Here is a 20894-nt window from a genome sequence, read left to right on the forward strand (position 1 = left end):
TGTTTAACAGCTGCCTTACGAGTCTGCATAAGCCATGATATGCTCACACCTCTTTGCGGACAACCCAATACAAATGACCCATTAATTGTGTCATCAAACAATTATACAACGAACGGATATCTACAGTTAGCATACAGCCACAGCTTAATAGCCAACTAGTTAGTCAAGTATAAGAATCAAGCTTAATTATTACTTATTTATTTATTATCATATAAAAATTAAAATTAGTATTTCGATTATTTCTTATTATTATGTATTATTATATTTTATTATTATTATTAAAAATTACTTAAAAATGTAATTTATTTATAATATATGCATACAATATTTTCTTTTAAATATTCTCAAAACATAACATTAATTAATCAAATGTAAATTCAGTATAATTAATAAAATAATTACAAGTTATCTTAGCCTTGAGTTATATATTATTTCGTAGAAAATTCACAGATGCCAAGCATATCATACGACCTCAGACCAAAAAGCTGATCACTGTAAAGGACAGTGACACCTTGAATTCCAGGCAAACCTTCCGGTAATAATAAGCCGAGAAAGCAATCAGTTATATAAGTTTTCGCTTCTGGCGCAGTGCAGCGTCTTTAGAAATCGTAAGCCAAGGCGCGCAGTTGGCAGCTGACTTATCCTCCTTTTGCCTTATGTTGACTTTACAAGCTGACTCCTCTGACAGCTGCGTGTGGTTGTAGCCAAATGTCAAGCTGTCTAGAATTGCAATTAGCGAGAATAAAAAGGAGCCCGTTTTACTAGAATTTTATATTGACATAAAACATTTTTCACATTTCCAGCCAAAGGCTGTTCATCGTCAGCTATACGAGAAACCAGCTATTTGAAGGAATACCCATCCAATTAGCTGCACTTACCAACAAGACCTCTGGGAATGCACGAAAATACTCTACAATGTTCACAACAATAATCATAAATTCAATGATCCTTTTTGTAGCCCTTTTTTGACCTTTTAGCCATGTTAACAAATGAGTAGCCCAAATGGGCACTCACTTAAATGTTCCCCAATTATTTATAAGGAGCTGGAAAAAATAATGGGAAAAACTTAATCAGCGAACTAGTCCAAGGCAGGTTAGCGTTTATGCGGGATGATCTTAAATTTTTGTGATTTTTTTTTAAATTGAAGTATGTAAATACTAGATAAAACAGATTGAGTCTTAATATAGGCAGAAAATCTGTAAATGCAGGAAGATTATTGGTCTGAATATACTGCATACAAACCTAAAATATTTATTTATGTTTTTTAAAACATTTTTTCCGTTAGTTTAGGAACCTATTTTCTATATTTAATATTCACAATTGGATGGAGACCCTTAATAGATTTATAGACATTCAAAATTCATACTAAATAAAAGATGATTACAAGCACATAAACCATTTTTGTATGAAATTGCGCATAAGAACATAATTATGGCCCATTTTAGGTAAGACTTTAATGACATTGAGAGCCTTCTTGAATATATAATAATTTCCTAGGAAACAACAACGTGAGCGCAATGCGCAAATGTTTACACAACTTTTTTCGTTTTGGCATGAAACAGATAGTGTACGAAAAGCCAGAAAGCATACAGTGTTACACAATAGTCGGCCAAAGTAAACAACTCAGGCGACAACTTAAATATATTTTACTTGTCATTCAATATCAGCTTACAGCAGTCAGGACATCGAATAACGGAGCGCCTTTTGCAAAAATGTTGCAGATAATATTGGACTGGACAGCTATGTGGTTTGATGTGTGCATAAATCGTAAATGAGAATTATTAGAGGCCTCAGACAAATATTGGACTGACATTAGGAAAACATTTGGCAAAACACTGAAACACACATCAAACAAACATTTCACCAGTCAAAGCGTTTTCAATTTAAGTCAAGCAAAAGCGGAAAACAGTAATTTACCAAGTGCTTAAGCGAAAGTGAAAACCATTTGGAAATAGCAGCACGTGCGCATTCTATGTGATTTGCATGTGTGTGCATGCATGTATGTGTGTATGTATGGGTGTGATTCAATCTGACAGTCATTTGGTCAGACAACCAGCCGGCAGCCAACTCTGCTGTGTAACTTTATAGCACCTCAGTGTTTGCTGCCACTTTGCCACACAATAAACATAGTTATTTCTCTTATTCTGCATTTCTGGCCAAGCAAATCGGAAAAAAGAGCTGACCAAACTGGGCCGAATGTTAACCGTATTTGTGTGCGGCCTCTACAACTGTCTATGCCAATGCCTTCTCTTACTCTCACTTCCTTTTCTTTCCCTCTCTCTCTCTCTCTCTCTCTCTCTCACCCTCTTTCTATTGTTTAATGTGAGGCAGTGACTGCTGCTGTTGCTGCTGCTGCAGACACATGTTTTGGCCATTTATTTTCAGTTAAATGACAGCAAATTAAGTGTCGGGCACAAGTTTTGCCTTTTATTGTCCTATATTGATAATGATGACTGCATAAAAAGAGTGCGCGCATTAATTTTTATCTGAAAACGACAGCTGCTTGTTATTGGACCTGCCAGAAAATTTCTGAAATATAAAGCATTTCAATATAAAAGTAAAGTGCGGCAGCTCTTAATCAAACATTGCCATTCAAAGCACATAAACTTTTTTTCATTGATAATCATCAAGACTTATGTATTTCCTAAAATAAATATAAAAGGGAAAGGAAACTTTAAAATTCACAAACAAAAAGAGTTTTTATGCATATATTATCAATTTTTTATATAAATATGTATATTGATTACATTTTTTACGTTGTGTGTTTCACGTTTTGAAAGTTTCATGAAGACAGTCTACAAAAGAAGGTATTCAACAAATTAATTCACATGTGTGCATAAAAGAAGGGTGCAGTGTATTTCCTAATTGAACAATCTCAACTTGAGCCTTCTTACTTGTTATACCTATCTCTAGCAAAAGCTTTCACATGTCATATTTTTATTAAGGTCAAGTAAAATGTGATGGTAAAATACATTATTTTATTATTTGTTATTACTTTAAGTCCACTTAATTTGATTAGTCATGTTTATCTGTTAATTAAGTTAATCAATCGACTGCTTCTTCAATTGACAATTAAATATTTGTAGCAAATATATAATAATTGAATAATGAGCCACAATCTGAACTCATTTTATAGCTTTGTAATTAAACCAATGATGTCAAAATTAATTTGATTGAGCTGGCAATACGAATTACGTTTGCTTTTCAGTAAATGCCGAGGGAGATGTTTGAAGCAGTTGAAGAAGATATGTTTGCAAAGTTTTGAATGTTGTGCTCAAGGGATTCAATCACATTCGTATAAATATGTTAAGACCCCTATCTAAATTATGAGCATTGCTTGGCTGTGCAGTAAGGACACTCCCCAAATGGAGGACATGCACAAAATGTTGCTTAAGAATAGGGATGAGCCAAGGCAGGGACCAGGACAAGGGCAAGGACAAGGGCAAGCCAGGTTAGGGCGCGGGCCAACAATCTTGGGAGGCATACAAATGTCAAATATTTGCTGAGCTGTGATTAATGTTGATTCTGCGCTCAGTGCTGGTTCTTTGCATGGGATTTTGGCCGCTTAGCACCGCCTAATGGGCCCATTCACCTGTAACAGCCAGGAAGAAAAGCAACGACTGCGGAAATTCATTTTCTGTACACAAAAAAAAAAAGTAACGAAAAAGAAAAAAAAATTGGTGAAAAAGATCTGCAAAAGGAAAAAATTGAATGCTTCGCATGAATTTGATTTGGCTTGCCCTTTGTATGGCAATTAATTAAATTGATTGAATGTTTAACAATTTATCCAGCAATAAAACAAGGTGCCAGCCGGACACGAGCTGCAAACAATAAGGCCAAAGTACATCCCCTAGATGCCCCAACGGCTCAAGTGCACTTAGCTGCCAGCAAAGTGGTCAAACTGAGCAAGTAAATAGCCAAGTTGCCATGCCTGGTCACGTTGTGTCAATAGACATCCGAAATGCACTTTGATGCCAAGCCTTGCAGCTGTTGCCGCAATTTGCAGACCATTTTTTTATTGAGCTCTCGCACAAGCCCCTCAAGCTGTGCTGCATATTGATGATTGCTAGGGTGAGCTGTGAGTGCTCAAATGATATTTATTTATTGCACGTATCAAGCATAATCAAATACATGAACAACAAAAAATCGATATGAAATTTGCCTCAAAATTTACTTTAAACTTATGCTGCCCGCTCAGTTCAGTTTCAGGAATTGCTAATTAAACTTATACAACTTTAGCTTAAGCAATAAGATATGCAAAACAGAAAAATAAGCAAATAAATTAAAAGTTATAATAACCAAAGTTATAAGACACTTTTCAGCTGAAGCAGTTCAAGTTGGCAATTGTAATTTTCTTTTCAACTACATCGAAGTTTAAACGACGAAGAAGTAGTATAAAAAAGCCAAGCGACAAATTTATAAATATTTAATAATATAAATAAATAAATATTTAATAATAAATATTTATGTATTTAATATAAAATATTTAATATTTAATTTAAAAATAATAAAAATATATTTAATAATAAAAAGAATCTTCTGTTTTGTGTGATGTTATTTTACAAAATAGCCAATTTAGGCAATCGAAATAAAATTTAAAATTAAATATATTACTTACGCTGGTTCACTATGAACAGAATATAAACTCTTAAAAAAAAAATTCCCAAACGATAGAAGGTCAGCAAATTTCTCATCCCTATAAAAATTGTTGCTCAATTCAGTTAAGTATACGCATAGTTGCACAATATGAAAGAGTAATCGCATTCATTGTTTTGTGCTCTTTGTTTATGTGCCAAAATATAATAATAAAAATAAACAAAAAATGCGAAAAATAAAATGGCAAATCATTGCCTAATCAGATCAGCCAGTGGCTCAGTTGATTGCTTCCGTTGTTCCTGGTGCCGAGTTTAAAATTCAATTTTGTAGAAAATTGTGTGTTTCACAATTCAACGTTTTTCAATTTATTTCATCGGCAAACATAAAAAAAAATAAAGAGAACGTGGGGAAGCCAACATAGGGGACCATTTAGCCAGTCGAGTAGCCAAGCCAACCAGCACAGGCAGCTCGGCCAGTTGTCCAGGGCGCAAACTCAAATCAACTCCAAGCAAAATGTGAGAAACAGCCAAAAATACAAAATACAACAACAAATACAAAAACAAAAACAAAAAGGTCAAAAAGGTACCAAACAACTTTAAGCTACGTGCAGGCTCTTGGCCAGCTCCTACTACCATCTGCCCTCATCACGGCCAATACAAAATCGAATATTTTGTCCCTTTCCATTCAATGGCAATAGACGGGGACCTTTTTATGCCTGACTGCGATGATATTTTCGGGTGTGAGGGTTCATTATTGATTGAACTTTGTTGTGCCTCATATGCTTCAAGTATACAAACACACACAAGCACACACACACACATTCATAAATACACATTCGGTTTAATGGTTTGATTAAACCTGATTGAATTGTCTATAGTAATGTGAACAATTTGGCTGTCTGACAAGGCTCGTAAATAACTCTGATCAGACATCAAATAAAGCAGGCAATGGTTAACTGATTAAGTTGGCTAAAAATATAGAAATAAGATTTATTTATACCATATGACAGCGGAATAATTGTTAGATTAATAAGTCTGAAATTTGAATTAGGTTTTTTTTTTTTTTCAATTAAATATTCATATTGGCCGTCCAGCTATTAAGAGTTAGCTAATTATATACTTAGCTCATTTCATTTCCACCAAACCAGACAAAAGCAGAAGAGAAATTTAATCTAGTGTAAGATAAGCAGATAGATGGAGAATGAGATAGCCTGTCAATGACAATGAGTATATACACTTATACCTATATACATAGATATATTTCTTTTCTAGGGTAGGTAATGCTAAAGTGTTTATTTCTTTCTTTTTTTAACATTTTCATATCTTTCCTTACAGATCTCGAGCAATTTTCTGCCATCATTTGAGGCCATTTCCTTGGCTGTGCGAAGCATTGCCAGCAAGTTGAATTGGATGCACGTTGACATCTACGTGGGCGGTAAGTAAACGTTTATTTCCCGATTAAAAGCCAGATAGTTTTAATGATTCGCAGCATCGCAATGTCAGCATTTAATTTGCATGAATCTGAATTCATTTCTTAACGCCCGTCCACATACAATTTACAATCAAATGAAAATTGAAATTGAAATGGAAATTGCAAGTAAAAATTGTGTGCAAACGATTTTGAGTGTATTTATTGAAAGTTTTTACAGACTTTCTTGGCTGTCTGAAAGCAGTTGAAATGCAAAAAATATTTTACTCGGTGTGTGATAGTAGGTGAATAATTATTTAATGAAAGCTGGCAGCTTTAGCCCAGCAAATTAAAAGCTTACATAAGAAAAATAAAATTATTGTATACAAAATATTTATCTACACTAAATTTAAATATAATTTAAATTAAATGGAAAGTTACAGAAACATTTTTATAAAATAGTTTTCATAGACTATCAAGCGTTTCGTTCTTAAAGAATTTTCATATATTTTATATATAGAGAGAAATGCCCACCTTCCGCATTTACTGACCGAGAATTCAAGGATACTAAGCCCGGTTATTATCTCGGCTGGCTACACGGCAGCCAAGGCTGCCCGTATTATGTTAAATATGCGCATGCCATGCACAGCCGTTGCAATGGGTCTCCGATGGACGGCTCACCTAACTCCGAATTATGGTCTAATTATTAAGACAGAATGCGGACAACGGGGAGAGCGCAGCTGACGCAGCTTGTAGCCAAGTCATAGTACACGTGTGCGTATACGCAATGCAATTAGTGGCGACATTATTATGATTAATGCCCAGCTTTGTATCCTGTGGCCCACCAAGCACTTGTGTGTGAGCGTGTGCATGGTCGCAAATGTTGACTGTTGGGTAGTGAAACACAGACGGCTATTATATTGTTACGCTGCTGCATTTGAAATTTAATTAGGTGGCAAAGACTGAGCTCGTGACCAACTGCAGCACCAACAGCAGCAGCAGCATCAGCAGCAGCAGCAGCAGCAGCAGTGGGCAAGGCCAAGGGCTCGTTGCATTGTCTGAGAAGCATCAGATGCTTAATTAATTGAAAACAGGAAAGCCAGCTGCTGCCCCAAGGCACTAATTAAAATTAAAGATCAAGATAAACATGCCAAAGCTCAAACAAACTATATACACATATATATATCTATACATAAGCAGAGATGCACAATTTGTGACTTAATTAATTAATTAGCCAGCAGCTCGAATCGACTCGTAAAATACAATTTTTATTGAGCAAAATCAAACAAATATTGAGAACCAAGCGGCATTTGTGGGTATAGCAGACGAGTTGAAGACGTCATACGTTGTCGCCCACTGAGTCCTGCTCTCTCTCTCTGTGCTTAACATAGGTTGTTGACCCCAACAAACAGTGGAAATTGTGTGACAGCAGTTGAGAAATTGTATGAAAACAAAGTTGTAAAATAAAATATCAACGGCGAGTGGCAGCGACAGCGGCAGCAGCAGCGGCTAGTGCCAAGTAGCACAAATAAACCCAAAATGTGCTCACGGCAATAAAAATAACCAAAGGGAATGCCAGGAAAAATGCAAATTTGCTAGCCAAGCAGGCGAGCAAAAGCAGTGTCCAACAGCGAGACATCAGAGATATATATGATATGTATATCTTTATATATATATATATATATATAATACATGAGCTGTGCATAAAATATGAGTGCCTGGTGTAGCTGACATCCCATTGCCAGCTAATAAAATCAGTCAGGCAGCAGCCAAAGCAGCTACAATCAGGCAAAAAGTGGAATTCTGTTATCAGTTATCAGTGTTAGTTTCTTTAGAGTGAATATATAATATATATAGTATTTTTATCATATATAGTATTTTTATTAACAATATACATATGTATATAAGGGCAGCAATACCAGGACAGAGACTTTGTGAAAGCAAATGAGAAATAAATTTACTTTTGTGAAAATAAAAATAAAAATATCATATTATTAGTAAGGTTTGATTCTTGGCTTTACACTATAAGTGATCCCTATATTTATACGTTTTTAAGCTAACTAACTTGGCTTGATATAGAAATACTCATATTTATTTATTCTCATATCTGTTACATTTCAATGAAAACTTCTCCAGCATAACAAATGTGACTTAAATGCATATTTTTATTTTGCCATTTTTATGTATGCCAAAGAGAAAAAGTTAAGAATTTTGATTACTTGCTGTTTCACAAATATTGTTTTTAGCCACAATTTACATATAATAATACGCATATATTACAACTTTAAGGAAAACATGCACATCAACGTGTCTCTCAACTTAACTCGCAAAACATATTGATGACTTCTTTAACGAACCTCTTTACGTGATTCTGTCAGATGTGAACAGAGCGAAGCACGCACAGCTGTGAAATTAGGCAGCTCTATAGAAGGGAAGCCCTTATGGCCGTTTAGTTGGGTAAACGGAGGCCACACCTACATATCGCTGATTTATACTCACGAATACACCCACATCTAGACGCCCGCACACTCACACACACACACGCACACACACGCACGCACATAAAGAAACTGTTTGTAATAGCAATTCCTTGGGGAATGTTCGTGCGTATTTGGTCAAACATTTTTATGAATAATGAGGCAACATCGTTGCCCATAAATAGACCATAAACGAGACCAAGTCTATAGACTTTGAGCGAGACGTGTGTATGTATATATCTCTCAAGATTTTGCTGTCAGTCTGGCACTGATATTAATCGCGGCTGTTGAACAATTAACAATGACTGCTGGGGCTCAGACTCCTCAATTTGGGCTTACGAAAATCATGTTGAGCTCCTTTTTATGACAGCATAATTAGGTCGAGTTGCTGCCCGATTGCTTGTCATGGCCAAAAGCACATTTTATTTATGATTTGTTTTACGCTAAGTGACAGCTAATGGACTTGGGACCATAAAAGGTGGCCAAGTGCTTGCGATACCAGGGAAGCCATATGCCAGAGTTGATTGCCTCAGTTATGAGCTGATTGGTTTGACATTGAATTTGACTTTGGGGCTGACTTTGAATCACTGACTTTTGATAACATTTGGCTGTCAAGCCATCAATATTCAAATTCCGACAGTCTTAAAATTCAGTCACTTCCGCCCATCACGCTTTTGGTATTCAGCAATTTGCATCGCATATTCAAAGTATAAAATGACAAGTATGACAACATCTTGCAACTCAATCAATCGAGCTGTGAGTTTGATACTATTCCGCAATAGATTCTCTCGCATGCATTATGTAAATTCCAACACAATATGGCGAAGGATGCAATTTCAACTTTAATTGCATTTTCACGGACTCGGAAAACTTTTCCCTTACAATATCGACGACGGGCAACTGCTTCGCCCAAGAACTATTTACATATTTAAGTGGAAAAGGATGTTGCAAGTTCTGTCACCCACTACAAACACACACACACACACACACACACAGACATACAGATACATTTAATCAACTTAATAATCACTTGCATAATTAACTTGAAGCTCGCATGCGGCGTGTCGCCCATTGATAAGAGCCAGGCCCCATAAAGTAGCTAGTTAGTGCATAGTTGAATTAATGAATGAGAAGGCTTCAGCCCAGTGTGGCTTGTGATAAGCACTTGACTAAACAAAAGTATTTGCTAATTTCCCTCTACAGTCACTCTGCTCGGGGCTATCAGCGAGATGTGTGCCATTTATTGCCACAAATAATTAGATTAGAATTGAATTCAATTCATACCATTTTATGACCTCATAAAGGCAGTAAAACTCATCTGCTCAAACACTTTGTGGATGTATTAAGCAATTAGTGCTCGCTAACAAAACTCTAGGGTATTCCCCAAGTTGGGCTCTCTTTGCAATGCCTTGCTCGAGTATGTAGCATATCTTTCGGCGCAGGCCTTCGTGGCGAGCATTTGCGGCGAATTAAATGAATTATAATCTTCACTTCAACTCTCTCGCTTGCGAGTGTGTGCATAAATATTTAATTTAAAATGAAACTTTTACATATTATTGCTGGCATTCCTTTAAGCTCACGTTTAAGGCGCTTATCACAACACAGCAATGAAAATGACAATGAAACCAAACCGAATTGACACTCTACATGCTTTCGTACTTACTATTGCTATTTTACGACAAACTATTTATGTCATACACTCAAGCACAAAGTAAGCTGGGTAACGGAAAACTATACTTAAAGCGTTTTTAAGGATTATCTGACATATAAACTGAAATTGTGCACTGTAATTAACTCTATCTATATTATTTATTGATCGAAAACTATAGCATCAATTATTAGCGTCAATTGAAGTTATCTTTGATTAAACTTTAAGGCTTCACCCTTGTTTTATTAGTCTATTAGCCACAGTTTGTAGTCGAATGGCAATAAATGGTTTAATTTTAGTGCTCGCCCATAAAGTGAGATGAGTTTTGTACAATGTCCGCTTTGTGGTGTGTCTGTCTTTTCGTCTATCTATATATCTATCCGCAGCAATTCAATGCAAGCTAGACACCGTATATAAGATTTCTGAAATATTCTAAGCATTCTACCCAACTCAAATGATCAAATCAACTAAAACCTTCTGATAATTTATTTGTACATTAGAGATTAATATAAAGTAACAACTGACTAGAAAACTAGGCACTGGCAACTGCCGATTTAACTAAACTACATATGATCAATCTTTCAAGCACAATGAGCCACAATAAATGTGTAATTTGGAATTTGTTGAGAATTTGCATTCTTTAATGCTGCCAGCATATGCCGCACATAGCTTACCGCACATCCTTTGTGGCTGCTTGTGTTACTTACCTCAGCTAACACACACATAAACACATTCCCGCATCGCAATGTTGCCAAGGCCAAGGAACGGCGTATTCTATGGCCATCGCGACTGTAAGCATACATACACACATTGTAGAAGAGCTGAGAGCGCATACTTAGCGCCAACTGTCTGCACTTTGCATATGCTTACAGCATGCCCTGTGCACACACACTGAGATAGAGAGAGAGAGAGAGAGATAGATAGAGCGAGTGGTATTATATTATGTGTGTGTGTGCACACATATGTATTTGCATTTGTGCTTTTTCATTTTATGCATTTAAATATTCATGGGCTGCTTAAAATTTAAATTACCGCTGCTGTGTGAGTTAGTTAGGATCAACATCACTAACGTGTGTGTCTGTGTGTGTGTGTGTGAGTGTGAGTTGGCCAACCAAATGCACAAACATTTCATGGAAATGCCTTTTCGGGTTTTGGCCCTGTTCCCTCGCGCTTTTGTACGTTTGTTATTTAGTCTGCGGATTTGGTCAACCAAGTGATGTTGTTTACAATCAGCTCGCGAAAAACAAAAAAAAATGGAAAACAAAATGGAAAACGGAATGAAACAAAAAACATTCCATTGAAAAGTCTTTACCCTAAAATCGAGTGGTAGAAACGGTTATACTAATCTGCCGCGCACATCAAATTTGAAGCGAACGCGCAATAAGTCCGACGTGCTGGGCTATTGCTTGCGTTCGCATAAAAAAGGGGCTTTGCTTGGTCAAATGAACTAAATTCCCTGCCAAAAACAGGAAAAAATTTTCTTTTCTATTTGCATTTTACATTTTTTTTTTTTTTTGCATAGCAGCATAAAATAAATGGGCAGGCAGGTAAATAAATTGGAATGACCACCTGGCCAGTGCTGAAAGTGTAGCACATTGTAAGTGACGAAGGGCACATCTATATACACCAATACACGCACAGAGAATGAGAAAAAGAGAGACAGATAGATAGCGAAAAAATGCAATCAGTGCACATGTCACACGCGGCGTATGCGTTATGGTATTTGCATGAAAATACATTAAGATTCAGTGAGTGTACTTGTGCATGTTTATTGGCTGCAGCACAAATAAATAAGTATGCAAATAGACTTTCATTGCATTTTAGTTACCAACAATCAAAGAACAGAAAGAATAAGAGAAGTTATATAAGAATAATATAAAATTCTAGTTTTAATCAATCATTCATTAAAAGTCAAAGATCTAACTACACTAAAGCCGATGGTTATTGATTTTATTATAAACTTCGAATTCAATTAAAAATGTATGCTCGTAGAGCTGCGTAGTACTAGAACTTTTATAGCTAAGACCGCAGAACAGAAAAACAATTTAGCTTATTGAATTATTAATATGAAAATGGGGAATGTAGTATTCCTCTTTTATATATGTATATATTTTAATAAAGGCTGTAAGGGCTATTCCTGTTCTTGAATTGTAAGCTATCAATACATGTGAGTGGTTGAAAACACACATACTGAAACAATCTTTACATTGAAATTGATACGTTCTGCCAGTGTTAAGTGATTTTTGAATAAATATTTAATATTTTGATCCTATTTTTATTAAAAATTAAATTAGAAATCAGCGAAGAACTAAAATGAGACATAAGAAAATAAAATAAATAATTGAGAATTTATTTAATTTAGAAATGGAATTACCATTCATAGTAGTTGCTATAGCTTATCAATCCTAACCCTATTGGGTGCATTTAGTTTGTACACATAACGGTAACTTAATTTGCATGAAGGCGCAACTACAAAACTTGAGTATGGCCCAAAATGGGCTGGCATAAGTTATGGCATGTGCAAAACGCATGTATCCGAAAATGTGAGCTGTTTGTTGACAGTAAAGCGGCGCTCTGCAGTTGCGTAATGACACAATTTTGCACTTGGGCAAACATACGCTTGCCAATATTTGGGCAGGGCTGGGGAGCTACACTGAGTCGCAGCAGCAGCAGCAGCAGGCGCAGCAGGCGCATCAACAACAACAGGAGCTACAGCAAGTTTGCTACTCGCAACTATGGCAAGAGCAGATGTGTGGCATCTGGCTAAAAGTTGTGCAGCTTTTCATCTCGCATCTGAGTTAATTAGTGTGTCAGTTGCATTGCTAATTGAGTTAAGGGTAACGGTGGCAGCTGAAACAGCAGCAGCAGCAGCGGCAAGTGCCAAATACTTTTTGTAAAGAGAAACAGCCTGAGGAACTAACTCGTATGCCACACAACAGCAAAAATAAAAAAACAAAAAATGAGTAGAATGCAGAAGAGCAACAGAAACCAAAACACAAACAACGAAAGCAGTTTGCGTTGAAGCCGTGAATGCTATAAATATTTGATGCACCTACCCTCAGGGGGTAGGAAAAATATCGAAAGGCAGAGGGACTTAATTCAATTTTTTTCTTTCTTTGCGTACACACAGCAATTGCGTTAAATGGTCTCGGCAACATGACGTATGGGTAATATTGTATTAGCGCTGACTTTTCGCCAGCTCATTGGCAATTAATGTTTAACCATAAAACGCCTGAGCGAATTGCGCTGGTCTCCTTTGCCGCTGCTCATTAATTATGCACCTTTTGTAACCAAGCAATTATGCCATTAAGCATGACAATGCCAGACGAAAAAGACTTCACAATTGCTGGATGAGTCAAATTATGTATAGAGGGCTTACTAAAATACAATTATATAGACTTTTGATAGAGTATGTATAAAGTGTTGGGGTTAAGTATAGGCAGGTGACTTCAATAGTTAATAAAGTCGAACGAGCATTGAAGTTGAGGCTTTCGATCAAAATTTGTGCATGATATTTATTCATTTAGATAGGGGAGCAAAATTTGCATACACAATTTCTGAATGCAACCCAGCGCATGGGGGTTGCCCAATCTACATCTATGTATGTATATCTAATCCAATTTCAGTCAAAATTTTCCAAATGTAAATTCGATTTCTAACAAAATCTAGTTGCCTCTGTGAACTCCGAATGGACTCCATATGAGAATAGCATACAGACGACAAAAATTGACAAACTGATTGTCCTGCGTAGTGATTTATTTCTATTTGTTAAAATTTCATCAAAATGCAGAATCATGGCAGAGGGGATGAACACTTTCAGTTTATGGAACGCACAGACCGCAAGAGTCTACACACGCAAATTGGTCTGCTAGTGGCCAAGGCACAGCAGACGGCGCAGGAGGAGTTGCAGGAGCGCAGCCAGCGCTTGAAGAATATGCTCGACAACGAGGACAAGCAGTATGAGCAGGAGTTTGCCAGCAAGGTCAAGAACCGCCTGGACGACGAGATACGCAACCGCCAGGAGCGACTGAACGAGATCAAGGCGGCAAGAGACAAACGCCACAAGGAATTCTGCGATGCCAAACGTATGCAGCAGGTCATGCTGAATTGCTATGAGCTGCGCGAGGCACTGCGCCAGAAGGATCGCGAGGATACCAGAATCTGCCTGGAGGAGCAGATGCAAGAGAACCTGCGCATGAAGCGCCGCGAATGCGAAAGGGAGAACTATTGGCTGCAACTCGAGAAACGCCGTTGGGAGGAGTACGATCGAGTGGAAGAGTATGAGAGACGCACGCGCGAACAGCTGAAGAGCCAGATAACCAAGGTGCTGGAAGTACAACTGGAGGAGCATGAGGAAAAACGACAGAAGGAGCTCGCAGAGAAACGCCAGGACACCATCAATGCGGACAAGCTGATTGAGGAGCTGCGCCTGGAGGACTTCGACTACAAGCACCGGGAATTGGACAAAAACAAGGAGAAGTATCGCAACGAACTGCTTGAGGAAATACGACGCCGCAAATGCGAAAAGATCGCTCAATGGGAGGCCGAGAAGGCCGAGCACGAGGAGTTCATACGCGAGACGCAACGCCTCGAGGCAGAGGCCAAGGAGCGCATCTGCCGCACGAAGCGCGAATTGGCGCGCGCCACTCACGAATACATTGCATATGTGCGACGCATGCGCAACCTCGAGCTGGGCATTGAGAAGATGATGAACGATCGCACCGACGATCTCTTCCATGTGGACTATTGCTGCAAGAACAACGTGGCGGAGCGAACACGCGCCAAGCGCGAGGAAACCGCACGCTGTCACGCGTATCTCAAGAAGCAGATCTGCGAGGAAATTGAGCGCAAAATGCGCCTGGAAGCTGAGGTGCATGAGAATAAAATGCCCGAAAATCGTTTCGTCCATCCGCCCGTCACAAGGACCATGATACGCTGCCAGCAACGACAGAGGTGCCTCGATTTAAATGCCCAAATTAAGGAGATGAAGCGCATTCAGGCCGAGGAGGAGCGGGCCTTCGAGCAGAAGCTATTGAAAGCCGTCGACGATCCCGAGGTGTGCATTCAGCTAGCTGCACAGTTCCTGCAGGAGCCCACAGACTATCTGCCCGCGCATCCCAATTGGAAAATACACGCCTGTCCCAAAAACAAATACGTTGCCAAGGCGCCCATGAGTCAGCAGCAAATGGATGAGCTGATTGCGAAGACCGGCATAGATAGCTGCCCCTTCCCAAAGGCAGCTCGCAACGACTGCGGCCTGATGGCTCAGGTGTGTGACCGTGCAACGCCAGCAGCGAAGAAACCCGAAGCAGGAGCCGAGCCCGAGGCCGGAGGTGGAGACACTCAGCCGAAGACTCAAAGAGATGCATTCAAGAGCTGCAAATGTGATGTTAAATGAGACATGCCATGAACAAATTTCGTTTTCGTGCCAGCTCAGATAAATACCACAAGTTAAGCGTTCAGTGTTTAGTTCAAGAGAGAATCCCAATAAATTAAGCTGTGCCAAGTTCGAGTGCTCGAATTGTTTTGGCAATAAAAAACTATTTTCTCGTCTACTTCAGAGCTTTAAAAGTTGCTGTGGTGCTTCAGCTTCATTCGCTTGTTTCTCGCTGCCCCGGGTACCTGTCCATCCACTAAGCAGTTGCCTTAGCATCTTCTGCACAAGAAAACTTGTTTTCCTCTTTTCTTTTCCTAGAACTTGTCTGCGCAGCTATTTGCACCTAGGCAGGCCATTTGCGCTTACAGCAACTGCTTTTACTTAGCCATGAAATTAATCTGCCTTGTTGGGCCCATCATTCTCTGTTAAAACTGTTCAACAACAACAACAAAAACAGCATTAATACAATGCCCAGTTGACCTTAGATATTGGGCCATTATCCAGCAAAAGCCTCGCTGCTGGCCTCCCAGCCCTCGGCAACAACATGTCACTGCTTGTCAATAAAATGAGCAGCAACAATGTGCTGGGGCCATTTTCTTTTCCTCTGACACCTGACAATGACAACACTATTACTGACTTGACTTTCACCTTTCCAAATTGGGCACCCAAAGGCGACAAAGGCAATTGTTGCCACACAATTTCTATGAAAGCTTCCCTCTTCCTAGGTAATCAAGCACTGAATCATGGCCATAAGTAGCAACACTGATGAGCAATTGAAGATATACTAATTAGGCTCATAAATTCCCAATAAACCGTAATGTAAGGGACGTAACATCTAGGTATTCTAATGTGTTTAGTAATAATTGATTGATACAGCTGGCAAAGGGATGTCTCAAATTGCACTGAGCCAAAATCTAGTCAAGAGTGGCGTTATCTTAATCCTAGTCGTCAATTCGGCATTCACGCTGGGTATGAGTAGCCTTTTCTCAGGGTGAAGAAACAAGTCAGACACTTCGTCAAGTATAAAGTGGAGTCTGACTGATGAGAAATAGAATACAATTCAGAACTACAAAAACTCAGTTAGAAGATGAATAAATCTGCTTAGTAAGATTGTGAAACATTTTCAACTGCAAGCTTCCATTTAAAGAGTTGTAGAAGAATTTGCATGAGAGGCAATGAATGTGAGCGCAGTGAGAATGGTATCTAGGGAAGGTATTCCTAGCTTAGAAGATAATTTTGTTCTGAAATAAGTTGAATAGCAAGCTGGTAATTATATAGTGTAATTATAGTTTAGTTAAGCCGAAGGCCTCTGTGCATTACTATATAATTTAGTTATAGTTTCACATTATCTCAAACTTCTAAATAAATACATAAATAATTTAGTTTTGTGAGCGGAGCTTAACATTCATTAATTTGTAAAATAAATAACAAACTGAAGTTGCTCGAACTTAAACGCAGAAACTATAATAATAAAGATTATCTACAACTTGCGAACTCCCTAATTTAATGCCTTTAATAATTTAATTTAGTATCAATGCAAATTATAGCTATAGTCGAATAAAAATAATATAATAATTATACAAGTAATAACAAATAATAGTAATAATAATAATTATACATATAATAAAAGAACAACACTTCAAAAATATATAAAATGAGATTCAGAATCCAAAATATTGAACTTTCTTTTCAAAATTGATTAGGAATATACCTGCCCAAATTAGAATTATATTTGCTGCTCAGATAGTGATAAAAATAATATTTAGTAAATAAAATTCAATATGAAGCCATTCGCCTCTATTGAGATTGACATAGAATATTATATTGCTATACAATATTACTATATTGCACATTGCATCGTCTCAAAACAGTTTGCTTAATGCTCGCTTAGCAGCTTCGACTTAAAATTGCCAACACCTAATATAGCACGAAACGAATGAGCGTGTGCTGGCAGTTGGAATCAAGTGGCAGCAACATCGAAATTGGCTGCAACGTGCAGCAAAATACAATTTTGTTTTCAGCGAGAGATGGTGAGGCAACCGCAAAGACTGTCACAGCTGTTGAGCTACCTTGCTGCCCCTCCTCCCAGCCTCTATATTACGCCCTCTTTGACGTTATCTCATGGTCTCTCTCTCTCTCTCTCTCTATCTGTCTACTTGCAGACGACAATTGGGGCCTACCATTGGCCATTGCGGCCAACTTACATATACCTTATCGCATTGAAATTGGCGACACAGTACGTGACCTGCATGAACAGGATAAGCCTGGCCAAGGTATGTATATTGCGTATGTAGCAGCAGCCGATGCCAATGCCAAAGCCGATGCCAATTAAAATGGCTAGTTGAACAGATCGACAACGAAAATCTGCATTTACACTTTCTCCATCTCCTTCTCCTTTCGCTCCCTGCATCTCTGCTTCTCTTTGGCCGCACATTTAATGCGTGAGCTTAGCAATTATTATTACGGCCCCTCTGAACGATGATAGCACGCTGCGCTGGCTACGCAGGGGCAAGTGGACTGACCGGGATCAACAGACGAGAGTATTGCTCATCGATATGGTAGCCAGCTCATTGAATGTCGAGCATCGACTCTACAAATATTTGGCACGCATCAATGCGGCCACTCGCAATGGTAATGGTAATGGCCATAACAGCAGCAACAGCAATGCCAACAACAACAGCAATAGCATCAGCAATGGCAATGACAGTGTCAGTTCCAGTGGAATTGACAATGGGAATAGTAGCAGCATGCCAAAGCTGCCTGGGTCTGGGCTGGTGACCAGCAATCTGTTGGTGCTGACTCTGCTAAGCGATAAGCATCGGCACTATTTGAATGCGGCCGGTATTGGCATGGCGATGGTGCATAATTTTCGTACTCCAGCGTCCGAGCTCTTGTTGAGTGATGCGGAGGCGACCATGGAGGCGCTGGCTCATCAAAATGCCAGTCTCAACAGACTGCGTCCCTTTATGAATCTGTTCTCGCTCTACGATCTGCTGCTGTCGCACATTACCACTGGCAATGCGACGGCTGGCAAACCGAAATACGATTTTCTGGTTCTGGACATTGTTGTGGATGCTGCACTTGGCTCGTACAAATGGCGTCCTCTGCTCATACTTGAGGGTGACAAGGCACTGGGACAATCGGGCAGCTATATAACGCACTCCATTCAGCCGGGCTACGATGAATGGCTCCTGGTCAGCAACGCTCAGATTTGGCACTGTGGCGCCATCTGTTGGACAATTGCGGCAATATGTATTGGCTTGCTAATCATCATTGTGGCGGCCAGCGTTGCTGCCGGCATAGCCGTGAGGTAAGTAAATCACAAACGCCTTCGCCTAATACTAACACATCAAATATTTCCTTAGGCGAGGAATAAATCTAAGTCGAGTGCTTTTTTCTGTTTGATTCAGAAGCGTAGAAGCACCTCGGGCTATGCTTTCAACTTTTAAACACACAAAGTAAGCTGAAGCTTGAATTTGCTTCAAGGTTTTGCTGAGAAGGTTCTCTAGTTTCTTACTATTTGTGCAGTCAGCAATGTTTAACAAATCACAGAAGCCAAGGATTAAAGAATATCTTTGTGTAGCTCAAATTGGTAAACTGAAATCTCTTTGGAATGAATATTCCTAATTTATAATATATGAAAATTCAAATTTCAAAAATCATAACCTTTTTCTGATATATCAGATATTGGCAGCAAGACTTAGCACATCGAATATCTTTAAGGGGAAATACTGATTATTCGTAAATAAAATTTTTCTGAATTAACAAAATATCGAATTCAACTCAGTTTATTAAAGATCCAAAAAATGGCTTTAAGACAAGTCAGCCTCATTATTATTATACAATCAAAAACTCATATGAGGCCTTAATTATTCAAATTGAATTAAATTTAAGCCTTAGATTAATGTGAATTAATGTCGTTAACTTTGATGTGAGCTCTGTAAATGTTGCTTCTTTTTAATCAGCTTATGGCCGGATAATTCGCATTTATGCTTTAATTAAATTCAAAGAGCTTTTATGCTTATATGAGAGATAAATGAGCACAAAAAAAAAAATTTAAAAAAAAAATTAAAATTAAAGAAAATATAATACATATATAATTTTCACCTTTTAATATTTAAATTTAATTCTTAAATAAGATACAAATAAAAAGAAGGACTCACATTATACAACATTATGTAGCTTCAACTGTTTTCGTTTTCTTTAAATAATATTTTAATTTATTTTATGAGCTTCTGGGAGTACAACAAAAGATTGGCATAATCAATTAGGGCACCTAAGAGGTCCGTTTTAGATTTGAAAGCTTCGCCCACGCCATTGGGGTTGGGCGTAAAATATTTGGCGCGTGGCAATTTCCATTTTAATTTGCATCATTAGGATTCTTTGCCGTTGCTCGCGCCTCTCCCCCTCCTTCCCCCCCTCTTCCTCACCCTCTGTTTGAAGTCGTTAATTGCCTGATGCCATTGCATTGAAGTTCTCGGTTTTTGTAAAATGTTAGTTTGGTTTTTGCATAGCATATAATTAGATAGCTTTTAATTTTATTAAGTGCGGCGCACTCACTGAACAAAGTCGTATTTTAGGCATGCGCCAAATGAATAAATTTATTATGAATTTGTTTCGCATTTCATTTCAATTAGTGCTCATAGAAACTGATTTCATGTTCTGAATATCAACGGGCATTTCCGGCACTTGAATTAAATTGCTAAATTGTCTCCTATTTGCCAATTTAATATATTAATTACTTATCACACGAATAAACTCTAAGAATTTAAGGAATTCAAATAACTGCGTGCTTGAATAAGCCAAAATAGCATCAACATTGTTTTGGCCAAAAATAAATTTACGGAAAATCAATTCACAAGCCACAAATAAATTACTTCTAAAGCACAACAGGCAAAGTTATATGTATATATATATGTATGTATATATACAGCTAAATATACAAACCTAAACACTCGCCTCGTCCATTAGGAGAAGCATTAAATTAATTACAATCATTACATTACATTCATCAATGCGTTGCACACTAAACTTGACACAAACACACAAATAAATTGATTTATATAAAAAATTCAGGCAGAAATACGAGTGTGTCAAGTGTGGTTTGACAAATCATTTATTCTTTGACTTATCAGCAACACTTCCCACGAGAGCGGCAATTATATCGGCTACAATTTTATTTTAAAGGTGGGGAGCCTTTAAAGCTGGTTACGCTACATGTCCGAAATTAAAGCCACAACACAGCAATGAAACCAATTTTTTTTATTTATTTATTTATTTTATTATTTATTTTTTTTTTGCCACTACTTGAAATGCAACTCATGAAGTTTTAATTAGCGTGTGCCAAGCAAAACAGGCCTGACAGCAAACAGAAAACGGCCAGGACAAA

At 38.0% G+C, this 20894-nt stretch overlaps 2 protein-coding genes across 2 annotated transcripts in view; both read left to right on the forward strand.

Annotated features, from left to right (window-relative positions):
* The window catches only part of LOC6573483, a 43274-nt gene that overhangs the window by 14761 nt on the left and 7619 nt on the right, over positions 1-20894 (forward strand). The window contains exons 4-6 of the mRNA XM_044007309.1: positions 5931-6030; positions 17668-17778; positions 17957-18815. Coding sequence (XP_043863244.1) covers positions 5931-6030; positions 17668-17778; positions 17957-18815 — 1070 coding nt within the window. The remainder of the gene's footprint in view (positions 1-5930; positions 6031-17667; positions 17779-17956; positions 18816-20894) is intronic.
* On the forward strand, positions 13808-15671 carry LOC26528669 (trichohyalin). The gene has a single exon (XM_015166941.3). The coding sequence runs from the start codon at positions 13913-13915 to the stop codon at positions 15524-15526; it is 1614 nt and encodes a 537-aa protein (XP_015022427.1). The 5' UTR covers positions 13808-13912; the 3' UTR covers positions 15527-15671.

The sequence above is a fragment of the Drosophila mojavensis genome, unplaced genomic scaffold, assembly GCF_018153725.1.
Source record: "Drosophila mojavensis isolate 15081-1352.22 unplaced genomic scaffold, ASM1815372v1 contig_16, whole genome shotgun sequence".
NCBI classification, from domain to species: Eukaryota; Metazoa; Arthropoda; class Insecta; order Diptera; family Drosophilidae; genus Drosophila; species Drosophila mojavensis.